Below are 13,988 nucleotides of genomic sequence, written 5' to 3' on the forward strand. Positions count from 1 at the left end.
GCCTTGCACTGTCTTTACTGCCGCGCGACGCAGCCACGGCCAGCCTCATCGACATTGGTTGCGGGTCCGGCCTCTCGACCGCCCACTTGCCGGCGCACGCCGTCGGCATTGACATGAGTCTCTCGATGTTGCAGATCGCGACGCGTAGCACGGCTTCGTCCTTTGTCTGCGGCGCCGCCATGGACCTGCCGTTCCGAGACAGGATGTTTGATCACGCGATTAGCATCTCGATGCTGCAGTGGCTCTCGGAGAAGCAACTGCAGCGCTTCTTCCAGGAGCTTTCCCGCGTCCTCCACCCGCATGGCACGGCGGTGTTTCAAGTGTACCCGCTGGACGAGGCGCATGCGCGTGAGATGGTGCGAGCGGCCAGAGCAACGCAGAAGCGCGCAACATTTGTCGCCGACTTTCCGCATCAGAACAGCGCGCTCAAGTGGTTTCTCTGCGTCGAGCCTGGTACTACCAATAGCACCGAAGGCAAAAGCAACGACGAAATGTGCCCGCTCGCCCGGCGCATGCACGGCACGTGCGCCTACCGCTTTCGCAGCGCGCGCCACCTGGACGCGGGCCGCCTCGTCCACGAGCACGTACAGTACGCGTGGCATGCGTACCGCAAGGTGACGCGTGGCATGCGTACCGCAAGGTGACGCGGGCTCGAGTGCTCGCTGCGTCGACGCCGTCGACCAAGCACTTGAACGAGCGCCGCATCTTCCCCAACGAAGAGGCCCTCGTGGATGCACTCGTGGCGGCGCACGGCCCGAGACTGTCGCTCGATGTACTCAAAAGCGCGAGTGATGAGGTCATTTGCTTGATGCACGCCACATACACGGCCGCCGAAGCAGCGAGTCCTACCCAGGAAGCGTCCGACTAGAGTTGTAGTGGTAGAGTAGTATAAATGATCTCGACGAGGTTGACGCCGACTAGACGTCATGAGAGTGTCTTCTCAGCATAAACACTAGCTCGCGCCACGAGACAGCAAAGGAGATGTGTAGTACACTTACGCAAGGATGCAGATGCAAACATCGGAGTGATGACGTGGCGCTACGAAATGCGATGAACCGGCTTTTCTCCAGGATACTACCATAGCTGGGTACGCGGTCACCCCTCTCTTCTTCTTTCTACTAAAACGAGGCGTACACAAATGTGGCTTGGACTAGCCCATTTGACGAATCCAGCAGCTGGGATCGTCGCAGCGTCGACCAGACTTGGGCGAACGACGACGCACTGCTTCGCCCAGCACTGTGGCACTGTGGTGGTCTGGGCACTATCTCATGCAAAAGCTTGCGCGGTGCATGTGTTCTTGGCCGTCTTGATCGTCAGCCGCAAAAGCCTCGGCAAGCCAGCGATCGAAGCTGGGTGCGAGCAATCGAAGCTAGGTGCCGAGCGATCGAAACTTCCTTTTTCCTATGCTAACACCACTCGAAACACGTGCCTTTGCGCAACGAACCAAGCTGCCGTGCCGTCAAGAGTTCAGAGAATCGACCCACAACTTGCGAGCGTCGTACCTTGCGGTACGTACACCGCCGGCCTCCCTACAACTGGGCGTAGGATCGATCCCTGGTTCGATCGACCACGTCGTGTTTTTTACGTCCTAACGTTATTGCTCAGATTCATGTATACGGCACCGGGTATAGTCGTCGACTGCAACTCCACGTGTCGACGACACGACTTTTGGCTCTACCCGGTGGAGACAAGAGAAGACTACATCCCTCATGCTCTATCTCTCGACCAACTACTACTAGCACTGGTATTGCATCGTCTTTAAGGCAGTTTGCACATATCCTGTGGTAATGACGAGGTGCTTCGCTACTCGATGGGAGTCATGGTTCGCCACTCGGGGTTTTCCTTCCACATGCGCGAATCGCCAGCGTACTTTTCCAGCTTCCAGATCGGCACGCGGGCCTTGAGCGTGTCGATCGCGTAGGCCACCGCCTCGAGCGCCTCGCGGCGGTGCGGCGACGAGACAGCAAGGACCACGCTCGCCTCGCCGACCGCCACGACGCCCAACCGATGCATCATCGCGACGCCCACGACGCCAGGCCACTGCCGCCGGATCGACGCGCAAATCGCCAAGAGCTCTTTCTCGGCCATCGGCACATACCCTTCGTACTCGAGGTACTCGACGACCTTGCCTATGGCAGCGTAAGCCGACGACGGCGCGCAAGCCACGTACCATTGAACGAGTCGCGGGTCGTGCCAATGAAGGTCGAGATCGCACCCGCGCTCGCATGCTCGACATGCCGGACAGCGTCGTCGACGCTCAGCGGCGCCGGGGTCACGACCACGTAGTCGGTCATGGCAGGCTCGTCTGGATTCTGATTGGCTCCTTGATTCTCAAAGCGACGGCTTTTGAGCTCAAACGGCACTGTGGCCTGGTTGATAACGCCGGAATGTCCTGAAAGCCTGAAATAAGACTTCATATTCCTAAATAAGATCTTAGTATCCTAAATAAGATTCGCGGCCTTTCGGGGCCAGCTTCAACGTGTCTTCAACCACACCTCCTGTTGGATGCACAGGTTGTCACAACGACTAATGTACTGACCTCTGCTCTATCGATCGTCCACACTAACGACTAATGCCTCCAACACACGAGTACACACAATATACATGTTGCGTCGAGCTAGACTGCAGCGGCGGGGCCAACCAAGATGGCCCGGGGTTGCTCGTCGGGGGAGCCATGGGACCCGTACCGTGCGACGCCATCCGACTCGTTCTCTTCGTCCGGCATGGCCACGAGCGTCTGGTCTTCGCCGGACGTCATCGCCTGTCCGGTCATCGCATTGTCGTCACTGTCATGACACGCGGACGGACAAAAGCACCAGACACAGAGCCCGACGGGGAGCAGTGGTAAACACGCTGCGAGGACGAAGGGCGACATGAGCGCATACCCCGAGACGCAAAAGCAGCTCGCAAACGCCGACCGGGCAAAAGCTCTGCCGCGCAGACAGCACGGAATGCAGCAGCAGCTGAGAATGCTGAAGGCCAGCGTGAGAGCGAGCGCCGGGGGACCAAAGAGGAGGCAGAGCAAGATGCGCCACGAAAATGAGAGCATTTTGGAGACCGTGCTCGGGCCTTCGACCGCGGTCTCGGACATTTGGGCACCCGCGCAGCCCCGCAAGTTCCACCACTAGTGGTCGAAATAGTATCAATATCGTATCAACCAGATTTTGGAGGGGAAAATGTACCTGAAAATGTTCGGGAAAGACGCCGTCGTCGACCTTTTCGCCACAAAGCCAGCAAAAGTGCACACCGCACGTGACGCACTTCATTTGGTTGCAGCCGCCTACACGAAAGTTTAGTGTAAAAACATGAAAAAGTCGGCAAAATACCGTTTTTTTCGACGGGACTCTTGCAGCCTGGGCACGGCTTGGAGATTTGGCTGATCTTGGCCTGGTTCACCTTGTCTTCGGCGCGCATCTTGGCCTCGTACGCGAGGCACGTCGAGTTCGGATGCGCGTTCGAGTGGGTATAACAAAACGACTCGCCGCACTGCATGCAGTCCATATGCGGGTCGTCCGGGCCATTCCCGACCTGCAGCAAATGGCAGTGCGGGCACTCGCGCGCGTCGGCGTGGGCCTTGATGAACTTAAACTTCTCGTACTTTTCAAATACCTCTGTCGACACGAGCGCCTGGACGTCGCTCGGCGGAATGACCGCTTCGCACGGATGGCCGTCGCTGTCGGCGAAGAAGCACTTGGGCGCAATGAGCCCGTCCGCGATCTTGTTGGCGAGGTACCCGTGGATGCAGTCGGCGCAGAAGCGATGCCCGCACACCGAGAGCGCGACTGTTGAGGCGATGTCGACGTACTCGAGGCAGATCTGGCAGTAGCTCGTCTCTGCCATGCCGAGCCCAAGCATGGTGCTCATCGACCGCAGAAAACTCAGCGAGTTGCGCTCGTCGCCGACGCCGCGGCCACTCATGCTCGTGTTGATCGAGTTGTTGTTGGTGTTGCCGAGGATGAGCGAGCTCGACGCCGACATGGACGACGACACGCGCTGAAGCAGGCGCGACGACGACCGCTGCGACGCCGACCGCCCCGGCAGCGATGACAGCCGAACAAAGGCGCTTGTTGACGTCTCGCTCTCGCGGGCGCGGCTGGTCCGCGCGTGGCGATCCTGCGCCGCCGCCATCGACCGAAGCTGCGCCAAGATCTCCTGGTGCGCCGCCGTCGCATACAAGTACGGGTACCGCGCCGCATGGGCCTCGACGGTCGCGAGCGCCGTCGGCAGCTCGTCCCGCGTGAGCGAGGCGACGTCCATAGCGCAAAGCACATCGAGCACGTCCTCGGGCGTCCCGGCGCCGGCCAAGTCCCGCTCCATCCTTGTGTTCGGATTGTGGATTTGTCCCAAGGCGGCGAGGTATCCGGATAATATCAGACGGCTAATCGCACCCAACACTGCCGGCTTTCAAGTCTAGGTATCACTTGCCCCGAGCTTTGCCCCGTCCCTGCGACGTCCATACAAATAGTGCACGCCATCTCGTTGCATGTCGATATGATTGCCCACCGTACCGCAGCGTTTTCACTGCCGTCGTGCACGCTCCATCCTGGCAAAATGGTGCAAAATGGCGTGGGTTTAGACAGGGCCCATCACATAGATCACCTCAAGTTAGCGCCAGTGCTGGGGATACGTCGCAGTCGTATCAAACGGGTCGTGGGGGCACGCGACGGCTTTTCTCTCGTCCAAGTGGAGGTTGAGGAGGTCCACCGAGTGCACTGGCTGGTAAAAGCGGCCGACGCTGTGGTGCAGATCCCCGAACGCCGGCAGCGCATACCGCTGCTTGAGCTCGAGGCGCGGGAACGTCACTCTCGAGAGCCATTGCGTCGTTGAGTTGCTCGTGCGGATCGTATAGAGACGCTCCGGGCCACTCATAAAGTCCAGGAGCTGCGTTGCGCCGTGGACGATGCCTACACCATAGTCGTTTGCCATTGTCATAGGGCTAGGGTTCGACGGACCACGAAAGCCATGGCGCTTGAGGATGCGGCAGTGGTTGCGCTGGCACTCCTTCAAGCGAAGGTACTCGGTCACAATCTCACAGCCATCCAGCATCAGGTACACGAGAATTTGCAGTGCCTAATCCAGTGGATGGAGCACGGACAGATGAATGGAGGTTCAATACCGTTGCCACCGTGCTGTCGTTTGCATCGCCAAGTCGTTCCCAGAGCATGTCGATGACAATGCCGCAGTGGTCCCTAGGTAATACAAACTAAATACCGAGTCGAGTCAATGGTGCTTGTACATGTGGTACGTTGCGTCGAGGAGCGGCCGAACGTCGGCGAGCGACACGTGGAAGCGGTCCGACTGCGTCCACATCCCTGCAACCAGCTGCGTCACTTGCGGGTACTCTTGCGATTGCGTGCTTCTACGCACGCCGATCACCCCTCGGTTTATGACCCGTCATCACACCGACCGGCGTTGGAGGTTGCGGCGCAGCTGGGCGTAGTGAAAGTCTTTGCCCTGGATACACACGTACAGCGGGCCGTGGTAGGTATCCCGGGTACGAAGCCCTGCGAGACGGTCGCTGCAGTACGCTTGTAGCATGGGCGTTGCTGCCACTGCCGTCACAAACCGGTGCTAGGCGACAGTGATGTTGGTGTTGCATTGTGAGAGGGACGGACCAGTAGCGGCGTGTCGAGGGGGCGCCGCGCCGCGAGGTACCCCGGTAGGTCCACATACGCACCGCCTTGCTTGGCCGACGATCGAAGAAACGACGAGGCGTCGGCAAAGAGGTGGTACAGGAGCGCATTCACACACGTTTCGAGCGTCTCTAAATGGAATCAACTAATGAAAAAAGGCGGCGGGAGGCGGGTTCGAAGCGGCGACATCGTACCTGGCTCGGCTTCAAAGGCATGGAGGAGGTCCCGGCGAAAAGCCGAGAGCGCGCTGGTCGAGTCACCTACATTTCACAAATGCTACGTTTGTATCAATTTATCAAGTGCGGAAAACGCACGGTAGATCGGTGTCCCGAGGCGCTCAAAGGGCACGGTCCCGCTAGTCGGTGCGGAGGGGAACTCGTCGCAGAGCGTGGGGAAGGCCCCGAGGAGGTCGCGAAACTCGACGTTGCCCGCGTCCAAGTGGAATACCAGCACGTTCGAGAGCTTGGCGGCTTTGTACACGGAAGTCGTCATCCCAAGAAGGTAGGGAATCGGCGCGCTGGCATAATGCAGCAACTCGATCGGCAAGACAGGAATGAGCATGTGCTACCGCAAATGGCGATAGGCGAGAGCAATATCGCCGCGACGAACCTTCCAGACGAGCGGCGAGAGAAGGCGAAGGAGGAGGTGGCAGAGACCCGTGAGAAGGTCGTGTTCGTCGTGGACGAGGAGCACGCGCTGTTCGAGGAGGAGGGCGCTCAGCAGCACGAGGAGCGCGCTGGGCGTCTGCAGCTTGGTCGTGAACGCGCGGTAGTTGAGCTACGAAGCAGCATTGGCACGGCGCGTGCGCGCAGAGAGCGTACGATATGGGGCTCGAGCGCGCGCGCGCCAAACGCGCCGGGCGGGTGCAGCGGAAACGTATACGTCTTGAGATCGCCGACAAAGCTGTCGGCAAAGACGAGCGGGCCGTCGTGGTGCGCGCTACGTATGGCGTTGAGGAGGCTCATGGTCGTGCGCTTGGTCGGATCGTGGAGGAGCCGCGCGTGCACGAGCCGCAAGATCCACGCGAGCCATACATAGAGCGGCCTACCGCACGGTAAGACGGCGAGCAGCAGCAAGCACTACGTACTTGGGGCCAAGGATGCATGCGACGAGCGCCGGCGTCTCGGGCTTGAGCGCGACCTGCTTGACGAGGCCGTAGAGCTGGCGCGACCGCCCGTCCGAGATCGTAAACGTAAACTCGGCGCCGCTACGACAAATGTCATTATTGTGGAAGACGAAGAAGACGGCAGTCGGACGTCGTACCGCCGCTGGCCTTTGGCCGCGCCGGGGACGCAGATGGGCGGGAGGCCATAGGGCAGGCTAAAGTTGTTGTTGCCGCTGACGCACGCCGGGTCCGAGAGGTAGCGCCACACGACGCGCGGGCCGTCGTCGTGGCGCTCGAGCAAGAGGACATCGTCGAAGACGCTGGTCATATTGACTCTGAAGAAGGATGATCTCGTTCCGGTGCTGGACTGAAACGTATCATAACGCCAGACCTGCCCTGAAATTACGGCTGCCACTAAATCGACTAACTAAGACGGCTTCACGAAGGGCGAACGTGGCTCAGTTTTGCGGCCACATACCGTAGGCATTACACATGCCTACATGCACTCGTGGACTTCTTGCACGCCGTGCATCCCAAAAGCTGATCGCAACATCGTCAGGTTTGTGTTTCGTCGTTTAGTCGTTTTGTAGTCGTTTAGTCGCGTTGTAGTCATTTAGTCGTTGTGTGTAGTTAGTTGATTAGTCGTTTCCAGGATCGTAGTTTAATGTTCATGTCGTACTAGTAATCGTTTAGTCTAGTCGACGCCCGCGGTTTCGACTCGATTGGCGGCGGCGCCCGTTTCAAAATTTAAAAACATGTTCAAGCGCAAAACCGCGCCACCCGTGGCCGCGCACGCCCTCGCCAAGGCCGTCGCTGGGCGTACGTCGTGCAAACACCGACTAAAGAACTAAAATGGCTGCCTAGCATCGGCGAGTGGTCCACTGCCATCGCTGCGACCCGCCGACTGCCGCGTGCTCCTGGCGCTCATCGAGCATCTGACGCTTTTCAAGGCGCACAAGGAAAAGCTATTTGCGCACGAAGGGAAGGCCTCGGAGCGCAAACTGCTGCTGCGCGCGTTCGAGGAGCAGCTGCCGCCCTCCAACAAACTGCTCAAGAAGCTGTCGTCGAGGTCCATCTCGTGCGTTGTCCGCCAGGTTGGAGACTCTCTACCACCAGAGACTTGAGTTGCGGTCGTTTAGAAGCTCGAGATGGAGCACGCGCCGCTCGTGCCGTACGAGGCGTACCCGTCGATGGTCCGAGCTCTCTTCGCCCCCGACGCGTCGACGTCCAACGCCACGTTTTTGAAAACTGTGCAAGCCGAGCTCGATAAAATGCCGTTGGAGCACACGCAGGTCCTGCACGCTCTTCTCGATCTCTTGCACAAGGTACCGCTTCAATCGCATTCGTCAATATCGACGAGATGTATCGGATGTAGGTGTCGACGCAGCTCCTCTTGGCCGAAGAGCCACTGCTCACGCATCTTGGCGTGCACCTCGTGCGTCCGAGCGAAGCTCCAAGCGACTTGAGTCGTACGTTGTCATTGCATCACGACGGTGTGTCACGCACCAATGCGCAGCGTCCATGGACGACCGCAAGCTCATGGCGAGAAAGCTCCTCTCGTACTACAAAGCGCTGTCGTTTCCGCGTGCCAAGGTGCGATCTATGACGTGGCACGACCACAGGACGTGACGGTTTCATGCGGTGTAGTCCTTGCTACACGATGAGATGGTCCCTGTGGTGCCACGCCTCTCGAGTGCTCCGGTGAGCGCAGTACGCCGACGGTCGAGCTCGGGGCGACTGGCTTGGTCGCCTCTCTCGCTTCGCCATGTGTCGCAACTGTTGTGGCATATTGTGCATGCGTCCGACTCGAAGCGGGACCTCTTCCTCAGCCTCTCGGACGGAGCGCGCATCGCCTCGCTCTTGGCCGAGGCAAACGCGGCGGGGTATGCCACGTATGCGCCGCACGAAGTCGCCGCCGCCGTCAAGCACGTGCGATGCCGACATCTTCCATAGCGCCTGCAGTGCAAATCGTAGGTCGTCCAACCGCTCGAGGCACTCGTGCCGTTGGAGGCATTCGAGCTACATGCCAAGGACGAGACATCACTCAGCGAGGACGACGAGAAGAACGAGCGCGCCGTCACGGCCTTTATCGCTGCGCTGCGCGGCCTCTCGAGCAGCACCCGCCATGTTGTTCGTCTCCTCCTCCTCGCGTTGACGCAGGTACATTGAGTCTCTCCTCATGGCTACCTCAGCGATGAAGTGTAGGCCCAAGGGGACGGGGCGTCCATTGATCTACTGAGCGCTGCGATGGCCCATACTATCTTTTACGAACTAAAACACACCGTCGCGGTCACAGGTATACAACTGCGCGAACTTGAGTTCGGTGCTTCTACGCCCGTGGTGTAGGTCACGACCACCAGCAACTGGAGAGAGCCGCGATTGGCGTGCTCAAGCACGCAGCCCGAATCGTCCAAGCAACGCGTCCGCGCTTCACTCTGTTTACGACCGTGCTCGTACTGCTTGCGGTGCGGCGGATGACGCGCCGTCACTCGCCCAAGTCGTTGCCGGAGGAGATCTCCACGGCCTTCAACACCGGTGCCAACGCTCGCTGCCGCCAAGAACTGAGTGGAGTCGTAGATCCTGCGTTCAACGCGCTCCTGTGCAGCCGCGCCCCCGTGCTGCGCAAGCTGTTTCACGCATTTTGTACGTCCAGCGCCTCATGATACATTGATAATTTGATACTTTGATACGTTGATACAGGCAGCACCGCGTCACCCCGGCGACTCGACAACACCAAGGTGCCGCTGCGCGCTGCAGACCATGTCCTATGCGTGTTGTAGCTCGTGGAGCTCATGGGAGCCATGCACCTCGTACCGGCGTTCGTCTCGGCGTCGTCCTTGCTCGCGCTGCGCGACGCGATCCAGCGCGACCGCTCCCCGGCAAACAGCGACACGAAGCTACACCGCAAGCTCAAGTCCTAATTAGGCGGACTCCGGGCTCGGATTTGAAGGCTTCCTCGAACTCACACTCACGCTCGGGATCGAGCTCTTGTCTCGACCCGAGCTCGACGCGCTATACCCATCTCCTCTTGACAAGGTAGTCTGACCGCTATTCGTCCCATTCGAATAATACTCTTATGGCTCGTGTGAAGATGCTCGTGGTCCTGGACGTGTGGGGCTTTGGTGACGATGCGGTCGTCACAACCCTCTGCGCATGAAAGGCTCCGTAAACCACCTCCATGGATTCTTCCCCTACCCGCGACAAAAATGGACACCTTGTCGTCGTAACACCATAACATACATAACATAGATACAGGTATATAGTTATGACGGCCAGAAGCGCGCCGTATTAATCGCGCGCGCCAAAGTACCGCACCGAGCCATGCGACACTTGCACGAGGTTTTCTTCTTCGAGCGTTCGCAGCGCCGTCTGGAACTCCGTGTGCTTGGTCTCCGACCCGCGGAGACTGTCGAGCTGCTTCTTGAGCTCCCCGGTGTTGATCGAGCCGCCGCCGTGCTCGGTCAAGAGCCGCTTGACGTCGTCGACAAGCGCACTCAGCGCCTCGCGGTCGACCGTCGCATACCCCGTCGTGATCATGTCCATGTCGATCGTGCCCGTGCGCGGGTCCATCGCCGCCTTTTGCGTCGCCACGTTCATGAGGCGCAGCGCCTCTGACACATCGCGCGACGTGACGGTCTCGGCGAGGCGCATCTTGGCGAGAGCCTCGGCAATGCGGATGAGCGACTCGAGCTGGCGCGGCGTCGCCGTGATGTTCTTGCGGTTGCTCCCCATGCGCCGGAGCTCCAGGTAGGCCGCGACAAGGTCCTTCGCCGCTGCTTGACTCAATTCGGGTCGCACATGGTCTTTTGCATACGCAATGTAGTCGGAGAGGACCGACATGGAGATGACTTCGGACGCCTTCATGTGGCCGCGCGCTGTATGGATCGAGTACGAGTCGTAGTAGAGCGAGACGATGTGGCGTGCGAGCTGCCGGTCGGCCTCGGCATTCGGTCGGTCCAGAATCAAGTAAATCAAGTCAAAGCTAGCCACAGTACCAGTATGGATCGAATCCAAGGGACGAATAGCACTATACCGAGAGAGCAAGGTCGGGAGAATGTTGATGTTTTCAATCACGCTCTTGTTGGGGTTGTAGCGCGACTCGATCGGGTTGGCCGACGCCAAGATCGACGAGCGCGCGTTCAGCGAGCAAATGATGCCGGCCTTGGCGATCGACACGGTCTGCTGCTCCATGACCTCGTGCAAGACGCTGCGCGCGTTGTCCGACATCTTGTCAAACTCATCAATGCAGCAAATGCCTTCGTCCGACAAGACGAGCGCGCCAGATTCGAGCACCTGGAAATCAAATCTCAGATCTCAGAGTCTATGCCCGATATTCTTGTACCAGATCCCCCGTCTCCATGTCTCGAATCACTGACGCCGTCAAGCCCACGGCCGAACTGCCTTTGCCGCTCGTGTAGATGCCGCGGGGGGCGAGCTTGTGTACGTATGACAATAGCTGCGACTTGGACGTCCCCGGGTCGCCGCAGAGCAGGACGTTGAGGTCCGACCGCGTGTGCTTCTTGCCAATCACTGCCGCCGCCTTGCGCGTGCCCCCGAAAAGCTGGCAGAGCACGCCCTTCTTGACGTCGTCGAGCTCCCAGATCGACGGCGCGAGCGAGTGCGCGAGGTTCTCGTATACGAGCGGGTCGGACGCGATCCGGTGGTACTCGTCGATCTTGGCTTGTTGGACGGCGTCGACTGCGTTGCCGTCGTCGAGGCCGCCGGACGCGCCCATGAGCTCGTCCGTCCGGCGAAAATGCACCACGTCAATGTACGTCTTGAAGACCGACTTGACGACACGCTGCTTGATGGTCGCTCGCATCGGCACGGCGCGGTAGATACCCGTGACCTCAATCTTGTCGCCCGGTCGGACGTCGTCGACCAGGTCGTCAAACGCAAACAGCATCACCTACGCATTCCCATGTGTATGGTGGAGGCGTACGCGCGTACGTACCGTGTACGGGGTCTCGCCTTCAGGAATCGCGTCCGGCGTCTCTTGCATTTTCACCTAATTTGCAGGATGGAACCGATGTTTGAGGTCCATGCAAGATGTACGAGCTGCTTGTCGGTAAACGCGCACCGATTGTGCATGATCTCCATCGACCCGCGCGTGTGGCAATGATCGCACAACTAGATACGACAAGTTGTACTAGTGTAGGGTTGAAGGCGCCGCGTACCGTTGGCTCGTCGATGCGACCGCGGTCCAGCTCGACTTCGACGGTCGAGTGACACATGGTACAGCGGAAGAACGCCATTTTGAGGTCTGGGATCACGGACGAGCAGCGCGTGACCATGCCTTTGAGGCTCACGAGCTGGTCAATGTCGGCAGGATTGAGATTCCGCATCGCTTGCTTGTCCTTGAGGTTGAACGGCCGCACTTGAATGCGAATCTAAAATCTCAATCTCAACATCTCAAACAATGTCTCAACACGTACGAGGTCGACGTCGTCCGGGTACAGAAGTTTGAACTCGTCGACAATGACCATGTCCAAAATGCGGATCAGCACTTGCGGAAAGTGCACGAGCTGCATGTACAGCTTGCGCGTCGCGGCGCTGCACTCGAGAAGGTGGTTGCCGTCGAGGTTGAAGACGCCTTGCTGCGTGAGCTGGATCTGGTGAAGCACCTTCATGTAGTAGCTCTCGCCGCCGAGGTCGGCGTGCCCCGGCGGGTTGAACTCGTGCAAGAACGCCCGGAAGACGCCCATGGACTCGGCGACACTCACATTTGTGCCCCACACGACCGCATTCGAGTACGTTTGCTCGGCGAGCGGAACCGCGGCTGCAGGCCCGGCATGCTGCACGCTGGCGCTGGCTGAGCTCGGCGATAACGGCGCCTGAGGAAGCCCATGGCGGTTGGATGGATCGACCGAGATGGGTGAAGATGGTGGGCTATCGCCGGGACCGCCTGGCGACGAGGGTGCACCGGCGGCGCGCACCGCACCTGGCAGCTCCTGGATGCGAAATTCCGACCGCCCGAGGTCGCCGCGAGGCAAGTGGCGCGCCGAGAGGCTCGTGCTAATGTCGCCGTCCGCGTACCGTCCAAGGTATCGTGGCATTGGTGTCGCGTCGACGGACGCACTAAAGTCGCCCGAGTGGTACTGGTGGCGAAACTCGGCGGTAGCCGAGACCGAGACCGACGGCTGCGAAAAAGATGACGGTGACGGCGGTGTCATCGGCGGTTGTCGCGCTGGCGGAAAGCGCGAGGCGTAGTCTTGCTGCGAGTCGACGAGCGGCGACATGGGGCTCGACGGCGGTGTGTCGACTGCCCGGACGCGCGGGCGCGCCGCCACGGGACTTGATGGCGGCGTATCCACCGAGCCGATGAGAGGCCGTTGCGCGGCAACGGGGCTCGATGGCGGCGTATCGACAGCGGCAGGTCGCGGCGCAGCCACGGGGCTCGATGGCGGGGTGGCGACGACGCTCCGCGTAGGTCTCGGTACCGGGCTGGACGGCGGGGTCGCGCCCATGGGAGGTCTCGGTGCGACCAGAGGGCTCGATGGCGGCGTCGCGACGCCGTCGTAGGCGGCAGGCGCGGCCACGGGGCTCGACGGCGGCGTGTCCGGGGGTGTATTGGCCATGCTTTTTCCCGTTTGTGGAACTCCCAAAGCCGCCGGATACGAGCTCCCGCCAATTTCTATCGGCGATTATCCGGAGGATCGCGCGGCCAGGATCTGCCTTCAACCTTCGAGGATGGATTGCCCTTGGTTCCATGTACTCGCCAACGACACTCAGCTCATAAACTCTCGATGCGCCAATATTAGTACATTCCATTAGTCAAGTTCTACTAACTTTAACGCTGCCTTTGAATAACAGTACAGTAGGGGGTCGCTTGGGAAGTTAGCTTCGCCCCGTCTTGCTGAATGACTAGCATTATCGATAGCCTGATGAAGGCAGCAGCTCGGTAGGTCTTGCAGCAAGCACAGCTAACCTATTCATGGCATTTCTGGTCCCGAGCTTGAGGAATCGCTAACCGGTTGATTGCCGGCGGCCGTTCGGTTTTTGCGAAAGCAATTTACGACCGCATTTTAGCCAATCAAACGAGAGGCCTTTCCATTGAGACAGGCGACCGTGGCGAATGTTGGTCGTTACAATTATCAAGTGCAAAGTTGGTCGTCGCAGGCTAAATTTCATCGCAAGAGACTCGTCACAGCGCTGTCATCGCTCTCTCCTTCTGCTATATAAAGTCGGTATTTTCTTTTCTTCTCTCCATCTCACCCTTTGGCATAGCTTCGCCAAGTTCCCCAATCAAC

The 13,988-nt window shown here is 59.4% G+C and overlaps 6 protein-coding genes across 6 annotated transcripts; 2 read left to right on the top strand and 4 right to left on the bottom strand.

The window, feature by feature from the left end:
• Positions 1–945, top strand: SDRG_00358 (hypothetical protein). Its single transcript, XM_008605831.1, has 2 exons — positions 1–614; positions 641–945. Exons 1-2 carry the CDS (start codon positions 114–116, stop codon positions 866–868), a joined length of 729 nt encoding a protein of 242 aa, XP_008604053.1. The 5' UTR covers positions 1–113; the 3' UTR covers positions 869–945.
• A 762-nt stretch (positions 946–1,707) lies between these two features.
• SDRG_00359 (molybdopterin converting factor, subunit 2) lies at positions 1,708–2,385 on the bottom strand. Its single transcript, XM_008605832.1, has 2 exons — positions 2,171–2,385; positions 1,708–2,129 (listed from the first exon to the last, which is right to left on the bottom strand). Exons 1-2 carry the CDS (start codon positions 2,292–2,294, stop codon positions 1,804–1,806), a joined length of 450 nt encoding a protein of 149 aa, XP_008604054.1. The 5' UTR covers positions 2,295–2,385; the 3' UTR covers positions 1,708–1,803.
• Positions 2,386–2,521: 136 nt separating this feature from the next.
• Positions 2,522–4,354, bottom strand: SDRG_00360 (hypothetical protein). Its single transcript, XM_008605833.1, has 3 exons — positions 3,327–4,354; positions 3,183–3,280; positions 2,522–3,124 (listed from the first exon to the last, which is right to left on the bottom strand). Exons 1-3 carry the CDS (start codon positions 4,315–4,317, stop codon positions 2,618–2,620), a joined length of 1,596 nt encoding a protein of 531 aa, XP_008604055.1. The 5' UTR covers positions 4,318–4,354; the 3' UTR covers positions 2,522–2,617.
• A 200-nt stretch (positions 4,355–4,554) lies between these two features.
• SDRG_00361 (hypothetical protein) lies at positions 4,555–7,124 on the bottom strand. Its single transcript, XM_008605834.1, has 12 exons — positions 6,897–7,124; positions 6,721–6,840; positions 6,455–6,677; positions 6,243–6,410; positions 5,948–6,197; positions 5,828–5,893; positions 5,616–5,764; positions 5,408–5,571; positions 5,237–5,359; positions 5,117–5,189; positions 4,953–5,070; positions 4,555–4,904 (listed from the first exon to the last, which is right to left on the bottom strand). Exons 1-12 carry the CDS (start codon positions 7,064–7,066, stop codon positions 4,606–4,608), a joined length of 1,923 nt encoding a protein of 640 aa, XP_008604056.1. The 5' UTR covers positions 7,067–7,124; the 3' UTR covers positions 4,555–4,605.
• A 369-nt stretch (positions 7,125–7,493) lies between these two features.
• Positions 7,494–9,659, top strand: SDRG_00362 (hypothetical protein; the record flags this gene model as incomplete). The annotated part of the gene is made up of 12 exons (XM_008605835.1): positions 7,494–7,557; positions 7,603–7,832; positions 7,878–8,063; positions 8,114–8,207; positions 8,255–8,331; positions 8,386–8,667; positions 8,713–8,898; positions 8,944–9,034; positions 9,085–9,273; positions 9,316–9,381; positions 9,439–9,476; positions 9,519–9,659. 12 exons carry the CDS (start codon positions 7,494–7,496, stop codon positions 9,657–9,659), a joined length of 1,644 nt encoding a protein of 547 aa, XP_008604057.1.
• A 294-nt stretch (positions 9,660–9,953) lies between these two features.
• On the bottom strand, positions 9,954–13,343 carry SDRG_00363 (minichromosome maintenance protein 4 (cell division control protein 54)). Its single transcript, XM_008605836.1, has 7 exons — positions 12,174–13,343; positions 11,916–12,128; positions 11,794–11,868; positions 11,693–11,746; positions 11,081–11,647; positions 10,772–11,031; positions 9,954–10,720 (listed from the first exon to the last, which is right to left on the bottom strand). Exons 1-7 carry the CDS (start codon positions 13,314–13,316, stop codon positions 10,027–10,029), a joined length of 3,006 nt encoding a protein of 1,001 aa, XP_008604058.1. The 5' UTR covers positions 13,317–13,343; the 3' UTR covers positions 9,954–10,026.
• Positions 13,344–13,988: the final 645 nt, after the last annotated feature.

Source organism: Saprolegnia diclina, assembly GCF_000281045.1.
Source record: "Saprolegnia diclina VS20 unplaced genomic scaffold supercont1.1, whole genome shotgun sequence".
NCBI lineage: Eukaryota > Oomycota > Saprolegniomycetes > Saprolegniales > Saprolegniaceae > Saprolegnia > Saprolegnia diclina.